The sequence below is a fragment of the Crinia signifera genome, chromosome 7 (assembly GCF_055691185.1).
Source record: "Crinia signifera chromosome 7, ASM5569118v1, whole genome shotgun sequence".
Taxonomy (NCBI): Eukaryota; Metazoa; Chordata; class Amphibia; order Anura; family Myobatrachidae; genus Crinia; species Crinia signifera.
Window position 1 is genome coordinate 94463775 of NC_139223.1, and position 26364 is coordinate 94490138.

Genomic DNA, 26364 nt, shown 5'->3' on the forward strand with positions numbered 1-26364 from the left:
CACAGTAAAGGAGGCATTTGCCAGTGCTCCATGTTACGTACTGGCAAATGCCTCCATTTGAATCCCAAGACGCGGGCGAGTGCTCGCGTTACGAGTCCTCCCGACCTTTTCATACCCCCACTATCCACGTTGTCGTGGAGTTGATTTTATAAAGTGTGGCGAGCGGACGCAGAATACATGTAAATTAATCCGCGTGGCTCGCTGTGCTCGCCACACTTTATAACATCAACTCCACGCCAATGTGGATAGTGGGGGTATGAAAAGGTCGGGAGGACGCGGACTGACTATGCTGGCCACAGGAACACTACGCTGAATCTGACAGGGATGCTGACTACGCTGGCCGCGGAAACACTACGCTACTTCTGACTGACTATGCTGGCCGTGGGAACGCTATGCTGATTCTGACAGGGACACTACGCTAACTACGTAACGGGCGCCGTGCTATTATACAAGTACCAATATCTGCTTTGTAATTACAATATACATTAACTCCTTTTAGCTAAGATGTTACAATTGTGATACAATAATCACAGCATGAGTGAGAACATTTCTGTTTCAATGTCGGTCTCTCTCGCTCTATTATGAGCGCTACACTGCCGCACCTGTAAAAGGGAGAAGCTGGGATTAGAAAGGGGAAGTTCCAGGATAGTAAAAAGGAGGGGTCAGGTTTGCTCCCTAAATCGTACCCTCTAATAGAAAATGCTAGATTGCTAGATCTGGCCCTGGCTTCACTGCAGCAGCCCCAGCAATGTCCCAGGTCAGGCAGACAATCCCTGGGAGGATCCACAATGGGTAAATACATTATCACATGACAGCCACTTAAGCTGAGTCTGGAGCTGCAGGCACCAGCTAAACCTCTTCACCACATCATAAGTGTGTAAGCCCCTCAGCCCCGAAACTGCCTATGTAAGGGGGAAAAAGTGGTAGTGAACACTCAGTGAGGTGTTTTTCTCTTCTCTCTAGAACACAAGGTAGAATAGACTATTAGAATCATTCTAACCATATTTTTGTGTGAGCTGAACCATCAAACAGTTTTTCACTATCGTCCTATGGGATACTATTATATTAGAGGGTATCCGCAGGAGAGAGGCACATATATAACTTTGAACTGGGTGTACTGGCTCCTCCCCTCAGATTCCCCACCCACGAACCAGTTTAGAAAAATGTGCCCTCAGGAGAGGATGCACACTGCTGGAGCTCCAGAGAGTTTGTCTTCAGTTGACTTTTTTTTATTTTTTTTATTATTTTGGGTTTGCTGTGTTGGACTTCACAGCACTCCTGCTTCGTGGGAAGTCAGGAGAAGGGTTATGTTGCAGGCCTCTTAAGGTACCGAGCTGTCCCTGCTGCAGGACCACTGTCCTGAGAGGGTGATGTCATAGTGGGCATTGCGCTGCAGCGTTACACACCCCCAGCATGCCGCACTCTCTCTTGACTCAGTATGAAGACGTCAGTGGTGAGTACAAACCGGGGTCCTCTCAGTGGGGTACCCCGGTTCACTGTGCGGCAAGATGGCGGCGGTGGTCGCAGTGTCCCTGCTCATGGACCGTACAAGATCCCTCACAGATTGGATGCTAGGGGCTAGCCGCTGGACCACCAGGGCAGTTCCCCATAAAAACACTGTTTAAACAGCCAGCGCCAGTATAAATATTTAGTATAAGCCCAGCGCCGTTACAGGGGGCGAGGCTTGCTCAGAGCGGGACCAGAGAGCTCTGTGGGCACCAACACTGCTTCCTGCTTCTCCCTGCGGCTCCATTACTGCCTGACAGACGCTCCCCAGCGGTAAAGCATTGGAGAGGGACATCTGCAGCAGAACAGCAAGTGTTTTCAGCGCTTAAAAACTATTGTGTGTTACTCTGTGCACTCACTATTGTGGGCATATTACTTGATAGTATATGTGCTTTTTAAAACCAACTCCTCATTCTGGGAGTTCAGGTTAAGGGTGTGCTGGTCCCCTCAGTTTCTCTGAGCACTCTCCTACAGGCTTGTTAAAGCTATACACACATAGCAGTGTTAGAAGCTCACACATAGTTTCTATACACTTCACACTGATCTATATGTGTGATTCTGTGTGTTGTGGGAAGGTTACAGTCCACCACCATGGTGAGAAAAATAACCTGTGTGATCTGCAGCACAAAGTTTGTGCCTGGGTCCACTTCACAAATTACTTGTGAGCAATTAATGTCTCCACAACTTAGTGGGGTGTCTCCCCAGCTTAGTGGGATGCCGCAATCGGACTCCCAGGAGCCTGAGTGTGCCACTGGTATTAAAACTATGCTGCAAAATGTGTCCTCCCAGCTGATGGCAAATACTGTGCAGACCAAGCAGGTGCAGCAGGATTTATCAGTCCTGTCGGCAAGGGTGGATAATATCACCCCCACCCCAGGTAAACAACGCAAGCGCGCCTCAGCCGCCATGTTGCCTGATTCTGATGCAGATTCACAGGACAACGGTGAGGATGAGGAGCCCTTACAGGACTCTGTCTTTCCTGCATGGCCCTGAGCAGCTCATTATCACAATTAGAGAGGTACTGGATCTCCCTCTGGCAGAGTCAGAGGAAGGGGACCCCTCCTTTTGAAAAATGAAAAATATTGTTTTCCCTTGGACACGTTTAAGGAAGCCTGGAAGCAACCGGAAAAATTGTTTCCAACTGTCCAAAAGGTTCAAGTCTACTTTCCCATTTGACCCGGTCAGTAGGAAGGTGTGGGAAGAGCCTCCGGTGGTTGATGCTTTATTGTCCAGGTTGTCCAAAAAGGTGGTACTCCCTGTCCCAGGGTCTGCCACAGATAAAAAGCTGGATACCACCCTGAAAGCCATATATACAGCAAGCGGTGTGTCTCAGAGGCCAGTCCTTGCCAGCTGCTGGATGACAAAGAATAGAATAGAATCAACTTTATTGGCCATGTATGCTTGCGCACACTAGGAATTTTTTGTGGATTATAGTGCAGCATCAAGCAGGGAGGAAAAGGGGGGGGACATTACATATATTACATAAAGACATTACATGCATTCCATTTCTAGCTACGACTATGGTCGCCAAGTAGGGACACGTTGTTTGGCTTTTGATATTGGGATTGCATTCACTTTGATAGGATTGTTCAGGTGATGGATGGCTAACGGAAAGAAGCTTCTTGCGGATCTGGACGTTTTGACAGGGATGGACCTCAAAGTCTATCCATACTTGGGCTTCACAAATCCAGGGCATGTTGGCAGATATGTCAGTGGTGCAGGTGGCAGAGACTGCGCCATATCCAAGACACGGCTAAAGTACTTTGTGATGCTCAGAATGCCATGGTGCCATTAATGCCTGCACCTCAGCCATGGCGGTGTTGGGTCGCAGGGCCCTGTGGTTACGCCAGTGGGTAGCAGATGCTGACTCCAAGCGAAGTGTGGAAAACCTTCCTTTTAAAGAGGAAAAGCTGTTTGGCAGGGAGTTAGATTACCTAATTTCCAAAGTAATGGCGGGGAAATCAACATTTCTTCCGACCTCATACACACAGACCAGGCGCCCTTTCTCTGGGCCGTCATATCAGCCATATCAGTCCTTTCGGCCTTCAAGGCCTAAGCAGCAGGCAAGAGGAGCTTTCTCTGCTGCCAGAGGTGGCCGTGGAAAGTTCAGAAAGGCTGCAGCCCCAGCGTCAGGACCGTGCCCCTGGTACAGCCGGCCCAAAGCCCTCCACGTGACTCTGAGTTCCCCCCACGAGATTCTCACTAAGTGGGGGGACGGTTGGCCACGTATGGAATGCCTCCTCACCTGGACTCCTGTGTGAGGGATCTTATTTCCAATGGTTACAGGCTGGAGTTCGCCGGACCGCCCCCTTCACAGGTTCTTCCGATCAGGATTGCCAGCAGCTGCGGAGGATCAGCTATTCCTGCATCAAGCAGTACACAGACTGGTAAACTCACTGCATGGGGGCAGCGCAAGGGGAGCGAACCGGGCCTGCTGACGTCACAGTTGTGGGCGGTCCCAGGCCGCAACGTCACGAAAAGGGGCGGTCCCGTGCTGCAACATCATGAAAAGGGGCGGGCCCGGCAACGCCGAAGTTACCATGATGCCGGGGATACATATGTGTGAAACATGTGGTGAGATTAATACCAGCACACCCACATACAACCAAAAATAAATAACTGAACAAACAATGAGGCCACCATAATAACAAAAGTGGACTTTTCAACAATCAGACTAAAGATACACACAAAGATGTGTCAGTAACGACCCATCGTTAACTACCATCTTTCATTTTCACCCTTGAAGTGAAAATGAACGACCTCAGCATTGCAGGTGATCACTGGTGCACGACAACCACAAACGATGCAGGACCTTTTCTATTGAAAAAACAAACAATGTTAACGACCATAGCCAAATTGACCTGCATGCATGGACGATGGCTATGGTCTTTAACGACCCATGGGTACGCGAATCTTCCGACCTCATACACACAGACCAGGCGCCCTTTCTCTGGGCCGTCATATCAGTCCTTTCGGCCTTCAAGGCCTAAGCAGCAGGCAAGAGGAGCTTTCTCTGCTGCCAGAGGTGGCCGTGGAAAGTTCAGAAAGGCTGCAGCCCCAGCGTCAGGACCGTGCCCCTGGTACAGCCGGCCCAAAGCCCTCCACGTGACTCTGAGTTCCCCCCACGAGATTCTCACTAAGTGGGGGGACGGTTGGCCACGTATGGAATGCCTCCTCACCTGGACTCCTGTGTGAGGGATCTTATTTCCAATGGTTACAGGCTGGAGTTCGTATTAACACTTTCTCCTCTTCACACCAGTAGCTGATTTATCGATAAGTAACAAATTAGCTATTTAGAACCTGACCCACAGAGCAGGGAGGTGGGTTTGTGTGACTCTCTTGCCTGGGGCTCCATAAGGTCTAATTTTGATGATGATCTTCAGAGTCGGGTCTCTTGCTCTGACCTCTCAGGCAGGCAGGTGTAAAATGGGCATCTGACTACAGCCCCAATATCTGGGTTTGGGGCCACAGTCAGGAAGCCCACAGACAGTCAACTGTCCATCCAGCAGGGTAAGCGTCCTGGGCCAGTCACCACGCTTAACGCATTTCGGTTTGGAAACCTTCCTCAGAAGCATGTTATGATGATTGGAAGGTTTTCAAAACTGAAATGCGTTAAGCGAGGTGACTGGCTGTGGGATTCCTGACGGCCCCAAATCCGGATACTAAGATTGAAGTCAGATGCCCGTTTTTACAGCAACATGCCATGCTGTTTTGCCTGTGATATTGTGCTTGTTACCAAGTCACGATTGTAAGTGCGACCTTTTAATAAATATAGTTTTTATCGTTTTAATCTGCATTTCTCACTTTGTTTAAAGGATTCAGCTATTTACAGACATTCATTTGTGTTTATGGTAGTGATCTGAGGTGAACAAAGTTATATTATCTTACAAGAAGACCTATACGTTAACCATTTAGCGCCTACCTCACTGTATACCCACTCCTTTTATCTTGTTTTCACTTGTAGTAACTTTATTTTGGTTGGTATATTGTGCAATTGGCTGCATATGGTTTTAAATGCGCAGTCTGATTTCCACCTCATTTTAAATAGTTTTATATTTACCAATTTAAAAAATGCAAAGTGAATGATCTGGAGAGAAATTAATACTTTATTTGACCAGCCTTTCACCTTCAAAACTGCATCGATTCTTCTAGGTACACTTGCACAAAGTCCAGGTTTATAGTCAGGTGCATAATTAACCAATCATATTATAATCCCCTTCATTTTCATGTTTACGTTAAAACAATCCTTAACTAAAACAATCACCTGTGTAGGCGGCTAAAAACTTGGTGAGGAACAGCCAAACTCTGCTACAAAGATGAAGAAGACCATTTCATGTCACAAGTCATTCACTAAGGCCTGGTACACACCAGAACGATCCTGATTGTTAGTAGATTGTTAGCAGATTGTGTGATGCTCGCACGATCTGTTGGGTGCACACAATCTGCTAACGATCTGCATCCAATCTGATCCCAATCCGATCTGAGTCTGTATCCAGTTAAATTGATCTTTTACAGATCCTCACTGCAGCAGGTAGGATCTGTAAAACGACCAAACGACAGCGGGGACGCGCATCGGATTGGAATCGGATCGGAATTGGACCTAAACATGCCCAATCTACATACAATCTGCATCCAATCGGTCGGAATTGGATCCAGATTGATGGAATTGAGCCCTAATCGTTCTGGTGTGTACCCCCCCTGTGACTGAACACATCAACAAAACACAAGCTAGTTTTACTGCCTATATCAGCAAGGTCTTTGCCACAGAGAACTGGTACACCCATCTGCTGTTCAGAGAATTCTATCCAGAAGTGGTCTTCATGGCAGAATTGTGGCCAAAAAGCCCCGTACCTATGACATGGAAAAAAGCCAAGTGACTGCACGTAAACGTAGGAACTAGAGCGCAGAATTTTGGAGCAGGCGCTCCTGGACTGATGAGTCAAAGTTTTTTTTTAAATATTTGGTTATAACAGAAGACAGTTGGTTTGCCAATAGGCTGGAGAGCTGTGCAATGAGTGGCAACAGTGAGGCATTTTGGAAGTTTCTTGCAAGTTTAGAGCTGCATTTCAGCATATGCCATTTGTGATTTGGTCAGGATTAATGGTGTCAATGCTGAGAAATATAGACCAGTATGGATTGATTTATTTAATACATCAGGGAGGTGTTTGTTTGACCCCAAGTTTATTTTGCAGAAGGACAATGACCGAAACGTAATGCCCTTGTCATTAATCTTGATCTTCATCTTAAAGAAGACTAAAGAGTCCTGAAAATGATGATATGGCCCCCAAGGAGCCCTGATCTCAACATCATAGAGTCTGTCTGTCTGGGATTATATGAATAGACCAAAAGGATTTGAGCAAGCTTACATCCAAGGAAGATCTGTGGTTAGGTCTCCAAGATGCCTGTAACAACCTCCCTTCTGAGTTCCTTCAAAAAATTGTAGAATTGATTCTGTTTTGAAGGCAAAGTGTGGTCGCATCAAATATTGCATTTTATTAATTGAGAAAAACTAAACTATCAATTTTATTTATGTATTTATTTTTATAAGCACTCTTACGGTGCCCATACATGGTGCAATGAACTCCGTTCTTTTAGTACTAGATTGCATAGCATCTAGTACAAAAATCATACAATGTGATACAGCAGGGTTCTTTTTGTACTAGATACGATGCAATCTAGTACTAAAAGCACGGGCTGCACAGACTTTATGTTCTGTTCGATGGGATGTGCACGGGAGCGCGTATCTCGTCGCACTGCCCTGTCACACTCTGCACCTTTACTTATCCGCAGCATTTGTTTCACACCTGTCTAAAACTTTTGGACAATACTGTGTTATACATTGGTACTGCTCTGTAATGATATATATATATATATATATATATATATATATATATATATATATATATATATATATATATATATATATATATATATATATATATATGCATATGAAGAAAACGTATTCAATGAATGGTAATAGAATATTTATAAAGAGTACATGATGATGCGGATTATGAACTGTGATGTAACGAGATTTACAGTAGACCATGTGTCCCACTTTATTTAAAATGGCCATAATGTTTTTTTTTTTTTCCCTTTTCTTTTTATGTATATAGGTGAAATAGAAATGAAGGTACATATGGACACACAATTTTGCCTCGTTTGTTTACTTACATTTATTTTTCATCACTGCAACCATTGTCATGGATATGTGCATGATCACACATCAGAAGAAGGCCACATTCATAGTCATAATGACTATCAAATATCAGAAGAACCATATCTTCAGAATGAAGCTACGGCAGGGTTAGCAAGCAAGGCTTCATTACCGGAAGCTGAGCATGAGCAAAAATATTATATTGAAAAATTGTTCCATCGCTATGGGGAGAATGGAAGATTGTCATATAATGGGCTTGAAAAGCTTTTAAACAGTTTGGGCCTTGGTGAGGTGAAAGTAGTTGAAATAGGCCATGAAGACCTTGGTCATGACCCTGTTTTACATTTGGATGTTTTAGATGTTCAAGAAGGAAAACATTTACATGATCACCTAGATCCTCATTCCCACACAGATATCCAAAATGAAACAAAAAGTACTGTAACTACAAAAGAGCTTCACCAATGTAAAGAGAAAAAGTCAAGAACATCCTTGCCCATGGATCATAAAAAAAACCACAATCATCACTTGCACCATCACATTCATAACGGTACGTACCATTATCATAACAATAGCCACCATAACCACAGCGCTACAGTCAGCCGTCTGGAAATTGAAAGGCAATCGAATGAGCCATTTTCTAGAACAAACACAACACAGGAACAACCTGAAAAAAAACATCATAAACAAAAGAAGAGACGGAAAGGCACAAAAACAAGTGAGACTACGATTACATCAGAGTTTGTATTTGAGCAAGCCCAGGATGAACACAACCATCTTTACAAAACTGACAATAGCTTTCATGGGTCTCGGAACTATGGAAATGGGGATATTCATGCTTCTGAATCAGAGGAAAATGGGCAGTTACCTGAAAATGGACAGAGAAACACTCGCAAAAGAGAAGCCCCTAATGAACAAATTAATATGAAAAAGCATGCAGGCTTTCCACAGAACCACAGGCAACACAATGAAGATGTCCATGAACATGATGAGGTGAGTGAAGGCATTTTAACTATCCAAATATTGTTATTTCCCCTTCTCGTACTTGCACCTCTTCACTATGTTGTAAGAAACCCACATTACTGGAACCCTGGGATGTATATGCTACGTATTAGTTTAATATTTTCAGTCCTAAACTGGCATTTTATGTGGTTTTCCAACTCCAGTCCTTAGGGACCCATTCAGTGCATATTTTAGAGATTCTCAGTATAGGTTGGGATCATTTGGTCTACACCACTAGGTTGACATGGGGAAAGGTCAACATGGGTTTAGGTCGACAGGTTATTAGGTTGACCGTGTCATGTCGACAGTCAAAAGGTAGACATGGGATTTTTCACCCGAATGTCGACATGGACACTGTTTAATGTTCACCGCTATGCTTTGGGCACAGTGCCTCGCTGCGTATCGGCACACTATTTTATTCTCCCACCACGCCCTAGTGGATGGTAGGACGTGAAATACCGCTTGTCGGCCCATGTCCTCTCAAACAGTGAAAAAACGCATGTCGACCTTTTGACTGACTACCTAATGCTTGTCGACCTAGACCCATTTCGACCTATCCCCATGTGGACCCAATGCTTGTCGACCAACATACTGTAGACCAAATGACTGTATCCCCTCAGTATCACATTTGAAATAATAAGCACAATCTATGGACATTTCAAAGTGATCAGCCAGTAATGAATACACCTTTGCACCAACTAGGAGATCTGTGACACATGCACTTAGAAGGCTTAAGATTGTAGTTGGGAAATGCAGATGTAGGTCTCCTAAACAGGTACTGTATGTTAAGTCAGTATGGGGCAGTACGGATGATGTAATGGTTAGCATTACTGCCTCACAGCACTGAGGTCATGGGTTCTATCCCCACCATGGCCCTAAATGTGCGGAGTTTGTATATTCTCCCCGTGCTTGCGTGGGTTTCCTCCGGGTACTCTGGTTTCCTCCCTCAATCCAAAAATATACTGGTAAGTTAATTGGCTCCCAAAAAAATTAACCCTAGAATGTCTGTGTGTGCATGTACATGTGGTAGGGAATATAGATTGTAAGCTCCACTGGGGCAGGGACTGATGTGAATGGTCAAATATTCTCTGTAAAGCGCTGCGGAATCTGTGTGCGCTATATAAGAAACTGCTAATAAATAAATAAATTAAGTCCCAAATATTCCTCTCTGAATCTGAAACACTGCAGGATTAGGACCATGTTGTATATCTGAACAGATCGGATATTTTTATTCCAATATTACTAAATTACTTAATCATCCTCTTGGCATACATTTCATTACTTTTATCAGTTTTAATTCTGACCATTTATTTAGAAAAATGAAATAAAAGCATAATGCATATGTCACTTGATATGTGCAAACTTCTGTTTCTATGATCTCTGTTGTCTGACATACATTTGGCTCATTTATTATTGGAAGGGTTTGACATTTGCTTCTGTTTGATGCGCATTCCTGTGCACGTCTGATCGGATCCTGTAGATCACAGGTCTTCAACCTGTGGCCCTCCAGATGTTGTGGAACTACATGAACCACCATGCCATGATAGTTTTGAAATAGTCATGAAAAAGTGTGGCAATGCATGTTGGAATATGTAATTTCAACACATCTGGAGGGCCACAGGTTGAAGACCCAAGCTGTAGATCAGGCATGTCCAACGTTGGCCCTCCAGATGTGAAACTACACATCCCAGCATACTTTGCCACAGTTTTGCTATTAGAGAATGCTAAAACTATTGCAAAGCATGCTGGGATGTGTAGTTTCAAAACATCTGGAGGGCCAACGTTGGACATGCCTGCTGTAGATCATACCTGCAGCGCGTATGATGTATCAGAAACGGATCATCAGCGGCCCACCTGCAGCAACGTGCCAATTAGTTGGCAAAAATACTCACTGTAATGTATTGGTGAGTATCATTTTTTGTTGACCTGAAAACTAACCACCTAGTTAATTTCTTGTCACCTATTAAATAAATCTATTTCAAATACATAAAAATGGTGGTGTATTTTATTAGGCACTTAACCCTCAGAACTATGCCTGACTACATTTTTTGTACAGTGACAGTTATGCAGTATTAAAAGCTAGCTGTAATGCCTCTTAAGAGTATTGATGGTTAGGTTATATTTTAGGAGTTTAATATACATATATTTTTTTTCCAGTGTTTGAATGTCACTCAACTCCTCCATTATTATGGGCTGAATATCCACTCTCCAATTTCTCCTGATCAGTTTGCTTACCTTTGCCCAGCACTGTTATATCAGATTGATAGCCGCTTTTGTATCAAACATTTTACTGATCTACAAGTAGAGAATGTGGAAAAAAGTAAGGAAGTAGGAGCCTCTGGTAAGTTGAAAAGGTCCTTGCATGTGTGTTTTTTAATTCTTGGCTTCTTTTTAGATGCTATTACACAAGAACTAGACCTCTGTTTCAAGCACACATTGACAAAATATGTTGCCCATTCCCAGTGTGTCCCCTATACTCTCTGGTTAGGTTGGGAACTGTTCCAGTGGCTGGGTGACTTGTACTGAACATGCAGGTTGGCGATGTGACAGACCATAGTAAATTATTACATGGGCATTAAATTGTATTCCTTATGTGCCCAGTCCCATCTCTATGCATATTTTGCAGTATAAAGGCTGTGTTTACAAATAAGTGGTATTGCGGTCTGGAGGGGGGTCATAATTGTTTATGCACATCTCTTTTCCAGTGTAAAATAAAGGGGGTTATTCTAGTCCATTCTTTCTGACAAAATCCTTCTTAGATGGACAAAACCATGTGCACTGCGGGTGGGGCAGATGTAACTTGTGCAGAGAGAATTAGATTTGGGTGGGGTTTTTCTTCAAAGTGAGATCTATATTGAAGTGTAAAATCATGCAGTCAGTATTTTCCCTGCACAGAAACAAAATAACTCACCCAAATCTAATTCTCTCTGCACATGCTACATATGCCCCCCTGCAGTGCACATGGTTTTGTCCATCTAAGAAGGATTTTGTCAGAAAGCATGAACTAGAATAAACCCCAGAGAGTCATTGGGGAGGGCTATTTCAAATGTATTTATTTTTTCACATATGTTGTGCCCAAACAGACTGGAGTTAGCTGCATAAAGCTGCTGAACCAATATAGAGTAATGGACGCAATATGAAAGTGTGTTTTGGGGTTCCCAAATAGCCAACTTTTTGAATATTTGTGCTGGAGGTAGTGAGCTTTAGGGCAATATTCAATGCTCCAGATTCACCATTTTTTTCGGTAAATCGGGCTGTTTTCTCTCTCTGCAGTGAATCTTTTCTGATTCACCCTATTCAATGTTCACTGTTCGCCGGGGGTGGGGAGCTGCTCATTAGATATTCACTGCGCTTGGTCCCGCTCATTACATATGCACAAGCGGGACCAGCTCCGTCCACTGCCTCCCCTGCCAGCTCTCCCAGGGCGACAGTTGCTGCTGCCTGTGTCCCCGCCAGCCCTCAGTCTCCACCACACATTCTGACGCAGGCAGGGAGGCTTCCTATGGCATTCGCCTAGAGGGGGGTTAAATTCACCATCAGGGGCAGCGAGCCCCTGAGGCGTTGAATAGGGGGAGAGGGAGGGCTGGCTGCGAATGCTCCAGCCCTCCAGAACCCTGCGACTGTGCAGCGAATCCTAAACAGGATTTACTGCACATCATGAAAGAAATCTATGACTACTGGCCTTAGTGTGGACCCTATGGCTAATCGGACATGAACGGAGCAACAATTGAATTGTTCATTCTGGTTTGAGGAAACTTTGGGATTCCCCTCTTGATTTCTCAACCCAAAACTGTGTATATATATATATATTGTAGCGTAAATTACAAATGAGAGAATTCATAAGGCTATGTGTTTGGAAAAGTATAAACTAAATAGCATGATGGAAAATATTAAACTTGAATGGCTTTTTTGTGTTGTTGTTGTTTATTATTATTATTATTTAACAGTTTATCCTTATTGTCCCCCTTTTTTATCTAGAAAAGTATGCTCTAATATACAGTCTTAAGTACCAATGTCATAATTTTCTAACTATCACTCTCTCTTCCATTTATAGCCTGGATTTGTGGCTTCATCTCTATCACAGTTATCAGCTTGTTATCACTGCTGGGAGTTATTTTAATTCCAATCATTAACCAAGGTTGCTTCAAGTTCCTCCTCAACTTCCTTGTTGCTTTAGCTGTGGGAACTTTAAGTGGAGATGCACTGCTTCATCTGTTGCCCCATGTAATTATCATTATTCATTTATTTTATTGAGCTACAGTACTTGTTTAGTATAAACAGCTTCCAAGACTGCATTGGTCACATCTCCTAAGTCTGGCAGGCCCTCTGCTTCCCCTGACTTTAATAGAGGAAATTAGTTCTGCACAATTGTGGAACAAACCCTCCTGCTACTGTCCCCAAGAAGTTATACGGCGGTTTGGACATTCAACATCACAGCCGCAGAATGCCCTGCAAGCCATTATTCCAGGGTGCTTCGGGGGGGGGGGGGGGGGGGGGTTCTCATGACACGAAGGGTAGAAGTTAGTGGCTGCCCCATAAAGATTTTGTTTTAAAGTGGTGACTGGGGGGATTATGCAATAAAATGACACTTAGTGACTTATAGTTGGGAGGGGGCAGCAGGAAACATGCTCTGCCACAGAAATAACCCTTTTGGGTACTTATGTAATATCTGGGCTCCCGTTTTTCTTATGAGACCGCGTCCCCTCGCGGGGCTCGCTGCGCTCGCCACGCTTCGGGCATGGTGGCTCGCTGCGCTCGCCACACTATATAAAATCAACTCCATGCGTAGTTGGATAGTAGGGGTATGAAAAAATGGGATGCATTTAACATGGCAGCCCAGATAATACATAAGTACCCCCTTTTGCCATTAGGGGGACAATTTCTGATGGGGGTTGTAAAGTTTAAAATCGGTGTCTATGGAAATAGGTACTGTACATGTGGAAACCACTCCTTTGTTTTTTTGTAATTTGAAATATTTAATATGCATTACTAAAAATTTATTTTTCAACCGTTTTAAATACTAAACGACTTTGGTTATTTACAAAAAATGTCAGTTAAGTGGTTACTATGTTGACTGTATTGTTGCTTATGTAAAGGTATCCATATATCCCATAGTATGCACTTGGAATATTATTTGTTAGAATATTTTTTGTTTATTGTAGTTGGAAGTTTAAAAAACTTAACAGGATAACATTTGACTTACATTAGGATTCGCTGTTTCGCCTGTTAATCTTGAGTTTTTTTATGACTGTTCTCTTATTGTTCTTTGTTACAGTCACAAGGTGGGCATGACCATGGTTCAGAAGAATCTGGGCACAGTGGTCATGCTGATGAGGAGGATTTCCTGGTAAAGTATGACAGCGTTATGAAAGGTCTTGTAGCTCTTGGTGGAATCTATCTCCTGTTCATAGTGGAGCATTGTCTACGAATGTTTAAACACTATAAAGAGCGAAGGGTATGTGTTATACTGGCATATGTTTTTGAAACCTCTACAGTGTGTACTAATCTTATTTTTTTTTTTGGGGGGGGGGGGTGGGATTTTACACCTTTTTAAACTATAATTTATCTCACCCTCTTACTTAACTTGTGTTAGATTGGAGCACCCTCGCAATGGGACCGTATTAATTGCCCTGGTCAGCTGTATCAATGTACTTTCGATATCCGTGGTCACTGCTGGTCCTCTGCAGTAATGATGTATGCTTCAAACACTCTCATGAGAATCATTTTTGAGAGAGACTTTTTTTCTTTTTCTTCTGTAACCCTTTGAGTGCCAACTTCTGTGAGCGATGTGCAAAATATTGTCTAAAAATGCCAGTGTCGCTCACATTTGTTATATAAATTCAAATAAAAATGTTGTGTATGGAAAGCTTTACATTTCCTATATAAGGTTAACATTACAGGTAATTTATGATGACTAAAAATGTTTGCTTGGCAAGTTTCGCGCCAATTTTGAAAAATTCACTTGGCCCTTAAAGGGTTAAAATAGGGTTTCCTTTTGGCAGCGAATTAAATTGGAGTGGGGAAAGTATGTGCATCACACCAAGACTTTTTTCATGATTACATCTTACTCTGCTTTCACATTATTTAAGCAAGCTCATACTTATTTTGGCATACTGCTGGCCATACATTAGAATGACCAGCGTCCTATCCAAGTTGTCTCACAATTTCCCTTGAACTCCCTGGCAGTCCCGGACTCACGATTTGGAACATATTGACAATCTCCAGTTTTTTTTTAAAGTGGCAATCATTTACACTGCAAAACCAGGTTGATTTTGAAGTGTCAATTATTTCCAGAGATTTCTTACCAAATCTCTCAATTTCTGAACCTCTCATCCTATTAAATTTCCCCCATGATGTACTTAAGATCTGCACCCACTTTTGACAGATCATATGGGCTGCACGTAAGATCATTGGGTCCATCTCGCAACCCCGTGCATCTGTCATTATCATAATGAAACACCTCACAATGGCATGTATTCAATGCTCCTATGTCGCCGTAAATAACGGTGAGTGTGCATGTTTTTTGGAGAGTAGTGAACTTTTCTCTCCTATTTTGTGCTTCCCTGTATTCAGCTCTGTTGCTTCTCCAAAAATATTTTGCGAAGCTAACTCAGTTCACCCTGCACTTCTCCCCATGTCTGTTCAATGGGGATTTTAGTGTCTCTCTCCAAAAGTGTATTCAATGCACAAATTGCGAGTCCTGCTGGTTTCTTTTTTTAGAGATGTTCTCCATTTTTCCCTCGGCATCTTTTTTAGGTGAACTGTAGGGCTATCTTTGTTAAAGTTGTTATTTTTTTTGTTTTTTATGGCTTATAAATTAAAAAAAAGTACTCTAATGTATTTCTTGCAAGTGCCATAATGCTGTACTTCTATATTCAATTATTTGGAATTTAATAAGTTATTTTAATGGTAACCAATAAGAAATCATTTTGGAATGCTCCTAGTAATTTCCCATGCTTTCTCTCTTCTTCCTCACCTAACCCCCAAACAGGCTTTTAAACACGCTAACAATTATACAAATTTAAATAAATTTAATAAAAACACAGGGCAAAGAAACAATGCTAAAAGCACAACACAAGGATAAAGGCCAAACAGAACAAAATACACCCATCTGCACAAACCCAATTAAAATGGTCACACAACCATTTGTTGTAAAATAAATACTGAATAAAACATTTACCTTTCTAAACCTTTGTAAAAAAATACAAGTCCACAAATGTGAGGAACACGCTGCTGAGAATATCCCAGTCTGACCAGCTCACGTGGAGAGCAGGAGATAACAGATGTCTCCAGTTACAGCTCTCCCATTTGAACTCGCATAATTATGCTAGGTTCGCAAAAGGGGCCGGCGAGCTGGCCACACGTTGAATACTGAGGAAGTCAGAAATGAGGAGATAAGAAAAAGTGGTGAGCACTTCAGCGAGATCACAGGGACACAGAACAGTGAGCGGTGAGCCAGACTCTCAAAAAACATTGAATACGCCTCAATGTGTACAAAAAAAACCTACAATGCATCGTAAGAGCCATCAAAATTGGGCATTTGTACCTCAAATCTTTGTAATGTATGACAAGCATTAGTCTATGGATGCCAAATGTTAACATTGCATAACTTTCTTTTATAGTGGGTACACTGGCTTTCGATTTCAATTTTATTTCTACTTTATAGTCTTGCCTGCCAATTTTCTTTTCAATTTCCACTAAATGTGAATGCGCGTTGGCATTCAATTTGATTTTGCTTCTATAAGGCAATTGTGGAAATCTCACAGTGTGTACTGTAACAGTGTTCTTATCTGTTTACTATTTATTTTATATTGGTTTTATCCTTAACCAAACTCACACACCTGCATATACACACTCTTATTCTGCCTGCCACACGCCCTGTATCTAGATTGGAGGCTGCTAGATTTTTCCTGCCCACTTAACACTAAATCTACCAAAAATACTGGAGCGGGGTGGAAATCTACCAAAAATACTGGAGCGGGGTGGAATAGAGACTGAAAATCTTCATTTTCTGACCACTGCCATGTGCAAGAACTGAAAAATTAAGTTTTACTCCATTCTGAATGAGATTATGGGGAGGCTCCATATTACCTCCAATAAAACCTACGAGGAAGAAAATTTAAGTTTTTTTTCATGATTTAGCTGGATCTTTCACTCTATAATTTTTTTTACAGGCTATCCAATTAAAATCACTTATAAGACTTTTTTTTCAGGCAGTCAACCAAAATCCACAATAAGCCACTAAGGGGTATTCAATGCCGCAGCGAGCGGCCGGCGAGGGGGTTAAACAGCGAGGATTGCTGAAAACCAACGATCCTCGCTGTTTAACCCCCGCGCCGGCCGCTCGCTCTATTCAACCTTCTGGAGAAATCCTCACCGTCACAGGACGGCGAGAATTCTCCAAAACTGCGAGACCCGCGGCTAATGCAGAAAACTCGCAGTTTTTAGCCGCGGGTCTCGCTGCTTCTGGAGCCGCATCCGCCAATTCCCCCTCGCTTAAAAAACGGAGCGAGGGGGAATTGGCGGATGCGGAGGCTGTGTTGAATGCTGTCAGGGTGAGTGGTGACAGCGAGCAGGAAGCCCTGCTCGCTGTCACCACTCGCAAACAGCATTGAATACCTACCATAGTGTACAATCCCTCCTGCCCCGCCGACAGCCACATCGCCTACCCAAAGATTTTCTTTGGGGGATATGCTGCTGTCGGATTTATCAGTATCTAACCGCGCATACGCCGGCACTCCTTGCAGAACATTTTTTCTTTGTGTGCAGTAAGGTGCCCAGCGATAAGATTGCATATTGCAATGCGATCTTGAAGGCAAGATTGCGCTCAGATCACATTGTATATGTGATCCTACTTCAATAGGCCCAATAATCACCAGACCTGGTTGTTTTACTTCAAAGTTTATTCATAGTAATTGGGGGTATGCATGTGAAAAAGCCCAATAATAAAAGCTTCAAGGAAGGACTTCCGGTGGGCGGACCAAGTGAATGGCCGTGCTTCAGAGAGCTCTTGGCTCCGAATGCTGCTTACCAATCTAAAGCTGCCAGAGATTTAGAGATTCGGCACCCTAAAGGTAGAGGGAAAGCCACGAGATAAGGTGGGCAAGTAGAGCAGAAACCTCAGCTTCCCATAAACATCCTGAAACCCCTGGAATCCAGGCGTCTAGAGGAGACGCCAAGGGGCACACCTGTATAATCAGTGGATTCACTAATAGCAGAAGCAGTACAGCATCAGCAGGAAAGCGGACAGTGACGAGTGACAGCATCAGCGGTACAGTGACGGAGCGCCACACATATGCACCAGCTGAGACGCTAGGTATCCACTGGGTTGCGGTGAGCCCGACCAGGCTTGAAGTGAAGGCGGCAGTACAGTCAGAGTCGGGGAAATTACTGGCTAGGTTGACAGAGCAGCGGAGACAGCGGGACGATGATGAGCGGCCGCGTCAGCAGGACAGTGCCATACACCCGCATCGGCCGAGAAGCTGAGTACCCATTAAGCATACTCGACCAAGCTTGAGGTGAAGGCAGCCGCATAATCAGATAACTGGGGAATTCACTGGCAAGGCTGCTTGAGCAGCGGAGACAGCAGGATAGTGACGAGTGGCAGCGTCACTAGGACGGTGGCGAGACCTAAAGATGCCATATATCCGTGCTCGCTGAGACATTACACTTCCCCTAGTGGTACCGTAAACCGACTAGCATTGAGCAGTGAGAGTAACACCCTGCCAAAAAAACTGCTCAGAGAAGTACCAGAAAGATCTGCAGGGCAAGAAGAGAGGCAGTACGGCAGAACAGAGCGAAAGAACAGACACAATACCCCCTGCCTTCACTGCAATAGATCTTAAACTCTTATAGCAATGATAAAACAGAAGCCAGGGTGAGTGCTATATATTTGCAGCTTCTCAAAGTTTGTTTTTGCTATTCAGCTATCTGATAATTCTAGTTTTGTATCATTTGAAGATCAAGTCTAAGTGGCTTCTTGAGACTTAACTTTAACATTGTTGCTTCTAACTTATTGGTAGAAATAGGTTGAGTGCTCCTGAGAGAGACTAAATTGTAAAGCAAAATGGAGAAATTTGTGGGGAAGTCCACCAGAAGTGGTAAAGCTAATACATCCACTAAAGGAAACTATACAAAACCTCTTTCTTCTTATGTGGCTAGTCCTCCGGTTTCTCCAGGAAATTATGCCACCCCTAAAGGGGCAGATTCCCCTAATTACAGTGGAAGTGCGGCTAGAACAGCCCAGGAAATATCTGGCATGTTATCACCTCTACTTGATGATAAACTAGCTAGCCTTAAAGAAACCATTGAATCTGCAGTTGCACAGATACGGGAGTATAGTGCAAGATTTACTGAGGCCGAACAGAGAATGTCCAACATAGAGGATGAGCTGCAGGTAGCCAAGAATACCATAGCATCACAAAAGACTGTGATTATAGCCATTCAGGATAAATTATGAATCTTAGAAATAACTTAAGCTTGATTGGTTTACCTGAATCAATAAACCAAAGGGAATTGTTAGATCTAGTTTCAAAATGGCTACCGAGTGAATTGTATTGTGCACCAGAGTCTGGCCAGATGCTGATAGAGAGGGGTCATCGTATTGGCTCAGAGAATCAAGCAGAGGACGCAAGCCACGTCCTGTAATATTTAAATTTTTTAACTATCTAGATAAAGTTACAGTTCTAGATGCTTATAGAAAAAAAGGAGCCTTCCACTATCAGGAGGACAAATTGCTCCTATTTCAAGACTTTTCATATATAGTAGCAACAAAGCGGAAAGAATTCTCCCCAATCTGTAGATCCCTTTTATGAAGCAGGCAAGAAATTTTCTTTGCTTTATCCTGCAAAGCTTCGAGTCTTCCATAATGGCAAACCATATCTATTTGAAACACCTTCTTCAGCCCAAACTTTCATGAATTTGGTATTTGAAGAGAATACATCGGTTCCTAAGAGTGGGGACAGACATTGATAATATACTGCAAGCATACTGTCTTCAGAGTTTAACATGATAATAATATTTTCTTTTCTTTTTCTTTACTAAAGAACACAGGTTCACATATAAATCAGCACTTACTTTAAGCAATATAAATGGTGTGAAAGGCCATTTCACTGGGTTAAACAAATTCAAAAGCATTGCAGAATTGTGCAATTTTCATTTTTTTTCACAGATTATTTTAAGGGGTTGGCTAAAGGGGTATTATTCAGGACAATGTCCCCACTCACTGAGATGGGGCATGTTATTGTTATAGTTATGAAGTTTTTCTCTATGTTTAGAAAAATTGGAATAGGCTAAATATGTCAACACTTGTTGTTAATTCACCTATTACCCGCACTTGTATAAAATTCTTAACATGGAATGAAGGATTGAATTCACCATTAAAAAAAAGACCGGTTTTACAATATTTAAAACGTCTTAAACCTGATGTGGCTGTTTTGCAGGAAATTTATTGGAAAGAGGGCGAACCTAATATGTTCAGAGGTAGTTGGTTTACGGATTATTTTACCACTTATTTTATTACTACGAAACGGGGTCATGATTGTTATGAATAAATCTATATGCTACGAAGTTTTAGAAAAATTACAAGATACGGAGGGTAGATATTTTGTTCCTCAAAATAAAGGAGAATAGGAGAATGATTTACAATCGCTACGATATACGCCCCACCAGGACCCAATACTGTATTTTTCACTGACTTATTTGTGAAATTACAGGATTGGGGAGAGGGGCAAATCATATTAGGGGGAGATTTTAATACAACCCAAAAGCAATCTCTGGATAAATCTAATAATACCAGAGATACACCACTGCCAGCTTTGGATATGCTGATAAACTCCTTGGAACTGCTAGATCCTAATAGACAGAGAGTATACTTTTTACTCTCACCCCTTCATGCGTCCACAAGAATAGATTATTGCCTTATACCTACCACATTATTGTCAAGAGTAAAGAGATCTAAAATATAGCCAAAAACTATTTCTGACCATGCTCCCACATGGTTCGAATTGTTACTTCCATCACCTATTACTCAATCGTACAATTGGAGATTTCCCACCTATTTGTCTGAATCTCGTGATTTTTGCTTAGCACTGCAACAACATTTTTTTTATTATGTGGAGGACAAAAAGCAGCACAGGGATATAAACCTTTTCTTGGCTGCACCTAAGCCTGTAATTCGGAGCCACATAATAGCGTATGTAGCAGAAATAATAAAAACCCTACATAACCAAAACGTAGAACTTGGTACAGCTGTTTCAGCCTCCTATGCTGCAATGCTGAGAAATAATACACAGGAGACCAGGCAAACATTTCTTGACCCAAAAGCACTGTATATGTACAGAAAAGCTTAATACTACTTAGATCTCCAAAAACATAGATACTTTCGCTGGGGAAATAAAGCTGGGAAGCTATTGGCATCATTAGCTAGAGGACGGCGCCCAATAACTTGTATCTCAGACATAGTTTCCGAACAAGGACATCAAAGTAAAAATATAACAGACATAGCAGACTCCTTTTTTTAAATATTATACAAATTTATATTCTTCTCCTGTAGATCATCCTGCCTTAGGAATAGATTTTTTTAAAAAGAGCTAATTTTCCTACATTAACACAGTTAGAAAGTGATATATTAGTAAACCCTGTTACTGAATTAGAACTTAAGACAATTATAAATAATTTATCTAAAGGAAAATCTCCTAGCCCTGACGGATTAAGTGCAGAATATTACAAACTGTTGTTACCACATTTAACAACATACTTGCTTTATATCTCTCTGGTAAGACACCCCAGGAGTGTTTTCAATCAATCGAGGATCATTGTACTATTAAAACCGGATAAAGATCCAAAACAGGTGACTTCATATATACCTATTTCATTATTAAATCAAGATCTAAAAATTGTAACCACTATCATAGCTCATAGACGGCAATCAGTATTATAAAAACTACTTCACTCCTCACAGATGGGCTTTGTACGTGGGAGGTCATCAGTACGTAATATTTGCCATGTAATAGCGGCCTTGACGCAGTCACAACATCTGGCTAAGGGTAAATCCCTGCTGGTGAGCTGTGATGCGAACAATGCATTTGATCGAGTATCTTGGTCCCATTTGTTGAAAGTATTCCACATGCAAAAGCTGGGGGTGGGCTTTATTACATTATTCAGAAATGTATATGCGTCACCTACTGCATTTTTAACAATAAGTGGACTAAATACATCTTGTTTTGAATCGACCCGGGGCACCCGACAGGGATGCCAATTATCTCCTTTATTATTTAATTTAGCTATAGACACACTTATTAGACTTTTTTTTACTTACAAACAGATTGGCAAGGCATAAAGGTTGGAATTACAGAACTAAGTGTCAGCATATGCTGACAATCTTCTTTTATACTTTGCCAATCCTCAAAAAGCCTTTCCATATTTATTAAGAAAACTGTCCGAATTCGAGTGTATTTCAGGGTTACATAGTAGGTAAGGCTGAAAAAAGACTTGCGTCCATCTAGTTCAACCTGGTATAGATATCCATTGCTGATTTGGTAGGTTCTGGTATTTTACAGACAAATTATATTTCTTATTTGTACCCATGGATGTTTTTCTCCAGTAAATGTTTGTCCAACTTTGCCTTGAACGCATTTAATGAGCCAGCCGTTACCACCTCTCTGGGAAGAGAGTTCCAGAGTTTGACTGTTCTGACCGTAAAGAAATTCTTTCTACTAGCTGAATGAAATCTTTTTTCTTCTAATCTATACTCATGCCCTCGCGTCCTAGATTCCTTTCTAGTAGAAAAGAGGGCGCATGACCGTTCCTTATATTGGCCCTTGATATACTTGTACATGTTGAGCATGTCCCCCCTTAAACGTCTCTTTTCTAATGTAAATAGTCCCAAATTGCTTAATCTCTCCCCGTAGCTTAAATTCTCCATTCCCCTAATAAGCTTTGTTGCTCGCCTTTGGACTTTTTCTAATTCTATGATGTCCTTTTTATAGTGTGGGGCCCAGAACTGTACTCCGTACTCTAGGTGAGGTCTCACCAATGCTTTATAAGGTGGCATAATTACCCTTGAGTCCCTAGTTTCCATTCCCCTCTTAATACATGCCAGAATTTTGTTGGCCTTTTTTGTAGCTACATTACAATGGGCACTACATCCTAGTTTGCTGTCTATTTGGACTCCTAGATCCTTTTCAAGTATGGAATTACCCAGTTCTCTCTGCTAAGGTTGTAACTTGCACACTGGTTGTGTCTCCCAAGGTGCATAACCTTACATTTATCTACATTGAACCTCATCTTCCATTTTTTTGCCCACTCATCTAGTCTTGCTGCCCCCACCCCCCCCCGTCGCCTAGTTTAAAATCTCCTCCAACCCTCTAGCCATCCTTCCCCCCCAGCACCGCAGCCCCCTCCTCGTTCAGGTGCAATCCATCACGGCAAAAAAGATGGCGCCTGACCGAGAAGTCCGCCCAGTGTTCCATGAACACGAATCCATCTTTCCTACACCAATCCTTAAGCCACACATTAACCTCCCTGATCTCCCTCTGCCTCCCTGAGCTAGCGCGTGGCACTGGTAATATTTCCGAGAAAATTACCCTAGATGTCCTCACCTTTAATTTCTTACCTAATTCCCTATACTCTTTCTTGAGTACATCCCACCTACCATTGACTTTGTCGTTGGTGCCGATGTGCACCAAGACCGCCGGGTTGCTCCCAGCCCCTCCCAACAATCTGTCGACTCGGTCCGCGATGTGCCGTACCCGAGCACCCGGGAGGCAACAGACCGTGCGGCGATCGCGGTCCCGATAGCAGATTGCCCTGTCTGTTCTCCTAATGATGGAATCCCCTACCACCACTATCTGCCTTGGTACCTCACTAACTGTCATCCCGTTTGAGCTAGAGGGACCGCTCCTCCGGTTGCTAGAGGGAGCCGTATCCTCCAGCTCCGTCATTTCGTCTCTATCCTCCCCGGAAACTTCGTCCAACCGGGCAAATTTGTTTGGGTGTGATAGATCCGAGATGTCGTTCCTGTTCCTCCTGTCCCTCTTGTTTCCCCTTCTAACCGTGACCCAGCTGGCTGCCTGATCCTCCTCCTCTACCAGTGACCCCATCTGCAACTCCTCCACCGTTCTATTTAGGCTTTGCTCAAGATTGTAAATGTCTCTCAGTCGCTGAACGGCACGCTCTAGATCAGTGACCTGGGCTTCCAGGGCGGACGTTCGCTCACATCTCGTGCAGATGTATTCGCACTGGGACTCATGCTCCAGGTGCGCATACATCTTGCACAACATGCACTGAGTGAGATTCTCAATCAGGGCCCCACCCATTTTATCTACCTCCCTGCGACTAACCCCCTAGTATACAATAGAGAGTTAAATTACAATGCAATTACACACTACAAGTTAATTTCTATCAAAATATAAGAAAGTTGATACTTATCTGTTCCTGCAGCTGTGTCACACTCCTGGTGTCCTCACACCTGATGTGTCTGCAGCAGTGACAGTAGGGCTCTAATCTTGTCCTCTGGTCTCCTGCTGATACTGGCTGTCTTGCAGTCTGCTGACACACCACTCTGTATCCACTCTGTATCTGTCCGCTGTAGTGCTAGTGCTTTTAATAAATTAAAAGCACTAGCACTACATGAAGGTGCAAAACTAGGTTGGTCCTATAAATTCCCATTTTTATGGGTGGAATATTCTTAGTTATTTAGGTCTTATAATAACCGTGAAACCAGCAGATCTTCTGCAAATTATCCCCCCATTATAGCAAAAATATTGATAAACTTTCGATCATGGAGATCCCTTCCTTTTTATCTTATATTGGAAGATGTCACCTGGTCAAAATTATCTATTTACCTAGTTTGTTATACATCATACAAATGTTACTCTCTTGACTAAAGATGTTGATATACAGATGTTAAAACTATTAGTCAATTTATATGGGGGGGGGAGAAGAAACCTAGAATATCAATGTTTAAATTAACACCACAAACTTCGTTGGGGGCATTAATTTTCCATGTATCAAAGCTACACATTAGCAGCGAACCTTAGATATGCAGTAGACTGGATACATGCAACTGAAAATTATGTAAATTTCACTCTTGAGCAGGCATTTTGTCCTGACATACCACTGTCAAGTCTGTTACATATAAAAACCATCAAAATATCCTTCAAAGATAGCTAAAAACCTGTTATTAATTTCAACATGTGCAGCATGGAGATTTACTCGATCTAGATTGGGAATATCCACCCATAATACCATATATACTCGAGTATAAGCCTACTTTTTCAGAACATTTTTTATGCTGAAAAAGCCCCCCTCGGCTTATACTCGAGTGAGGGTTCTACTTGAGTCAATACGTTTTCCCATGTTTTTGTTGTAAAATTAGGTGCCTCGGCTTATATTCGGGTCGACTTATACTCGAGTATATACGGTACATTATTTCAATCTTTATTTTATAATACATCAACAAATACAGATATTTCAGGACGCCAGGCTAACAAAATGTTTTAATAAGGCAGGGTTATGTCTCTTGTTCCATATTATGGATGAAGAACGAAAAACATACTATGTTATCATTCATTATGTGAAAACTATTCCAATATTTCGATACCTATGTTTATTTTCAATTAAGAAGTTATGTTACAAGTGTTTTGGTTAAAATGCCGGTATTGGAAGAGGTGCAAGGTCTAGATGTTATGATAAGACGCTTGGGCAGCAAACCCAGAAAAACATCTTTATTGTTTCCATATATTAAAAAACAAATATCCATAGAAAAGCTAAGTACAGGATTAATAAAATGGTCAGTAGATTTTCCGAAAGTATCAATACATATGCTTTTATCTGCTTTTGTACGTCTAAATAAAATCCTGGTTTTGGCGATTATATGCAGAAATGCTGTATAAATTGCTGCATCGCACATATTATACTCCCAAAAGTAGAATGTTGATGGGTATAGCACCTGACTCAGCCTGTTTTAAATGTAAAGCACTAGATGCTGATATATTACACTGTATGTGGCAATATCCAGAGGTTAATACTTTTTGGGCAGAAGTCAACCGGTATAAATCAGTTAGATACAACATAAATATCTCTTACACCACAATGGGCTATTGGGATATATCTCCACCCCCAAATGATACACGTATATCTCCTGGACAGAAGATATTCTTAGCAAAGATATTTGCGGCAACACGTAAAACAATTTCTCTGACATGCAGCAGGGGCCACTGGGAATCACTTCGGGTTTTGGAGCTTGGTTAGCTTGGAGCTAGGCACTACTTAGTTTTAATACAGGGGAGACTAGCTCCTCCCCTCCGAGACCCATCATCCCCTAGTGAAAAAATTGTGCCTGAGGGAGCTAGTCACAGCTCTCACTGCTCCTGCACTACTCGAATCCTTTTCAGTCTTTTTTTCACTAATTCTTCAGTTTTTTCTACATAATCTGAGGATCCCTTCCCTGCTTATTGAAAAGCTAGGGTTCCTGCGCCCCTGGGTTTTCCCAGGCTGTCAGTCAGGGCCTCTTCAAAGGCACCTGCCGCGACATTTACAGCGTTCCTGCCACCCTCCATCAAAAGGGATTGCCAGGCGCTACTTCAGAGCCTCAGCAGGGGTGAGTACAAACCCCCACTAGTATAGTTATACGCCGCAGCGCTTATCCTGCAGACGCCGCCGCTAATAATTGGCGTGGCGGAAGGGGTTAATGGCGGCCA

The 26364-nt window shown here is 42.4% G+C and overlaps 1 protein-coding gene across 3 annotated transcripts in view; it reads left to right on the top strand.

Annotated features, from left to right (window-relative positions):
* SLC39A10 (solute carrier family 39 member 10) overlaps positions 1-26364 on the top strand; it is a 129018-nt gene that overhangs the window by 66603 nt on the left and 36051 nt on the right. For all 3 annotated transcript variants that reach the window (XM_083153500.1, XM_083153499.1, XM_083153501.1), the window contains exons 2-5: positions 7623-8653; positions 10820-11003; positions 12717-12886; positions 13938-14117. In XM_083153500.1, coding sequence (XP_083009626.1) covers positions 7634-8653; positions 10820-11003; positions 12717-12886; positions 13938-14117 — 1554 coding nt within the window. In that variant the 5' untranslated portion in view covers positions 7623-7633. The remainder of the gene's footprint in view (positions 1-7622; positions 8654-10819; positions 11004-12716; positions 12887-13937; positions 14118-26364) is intronic.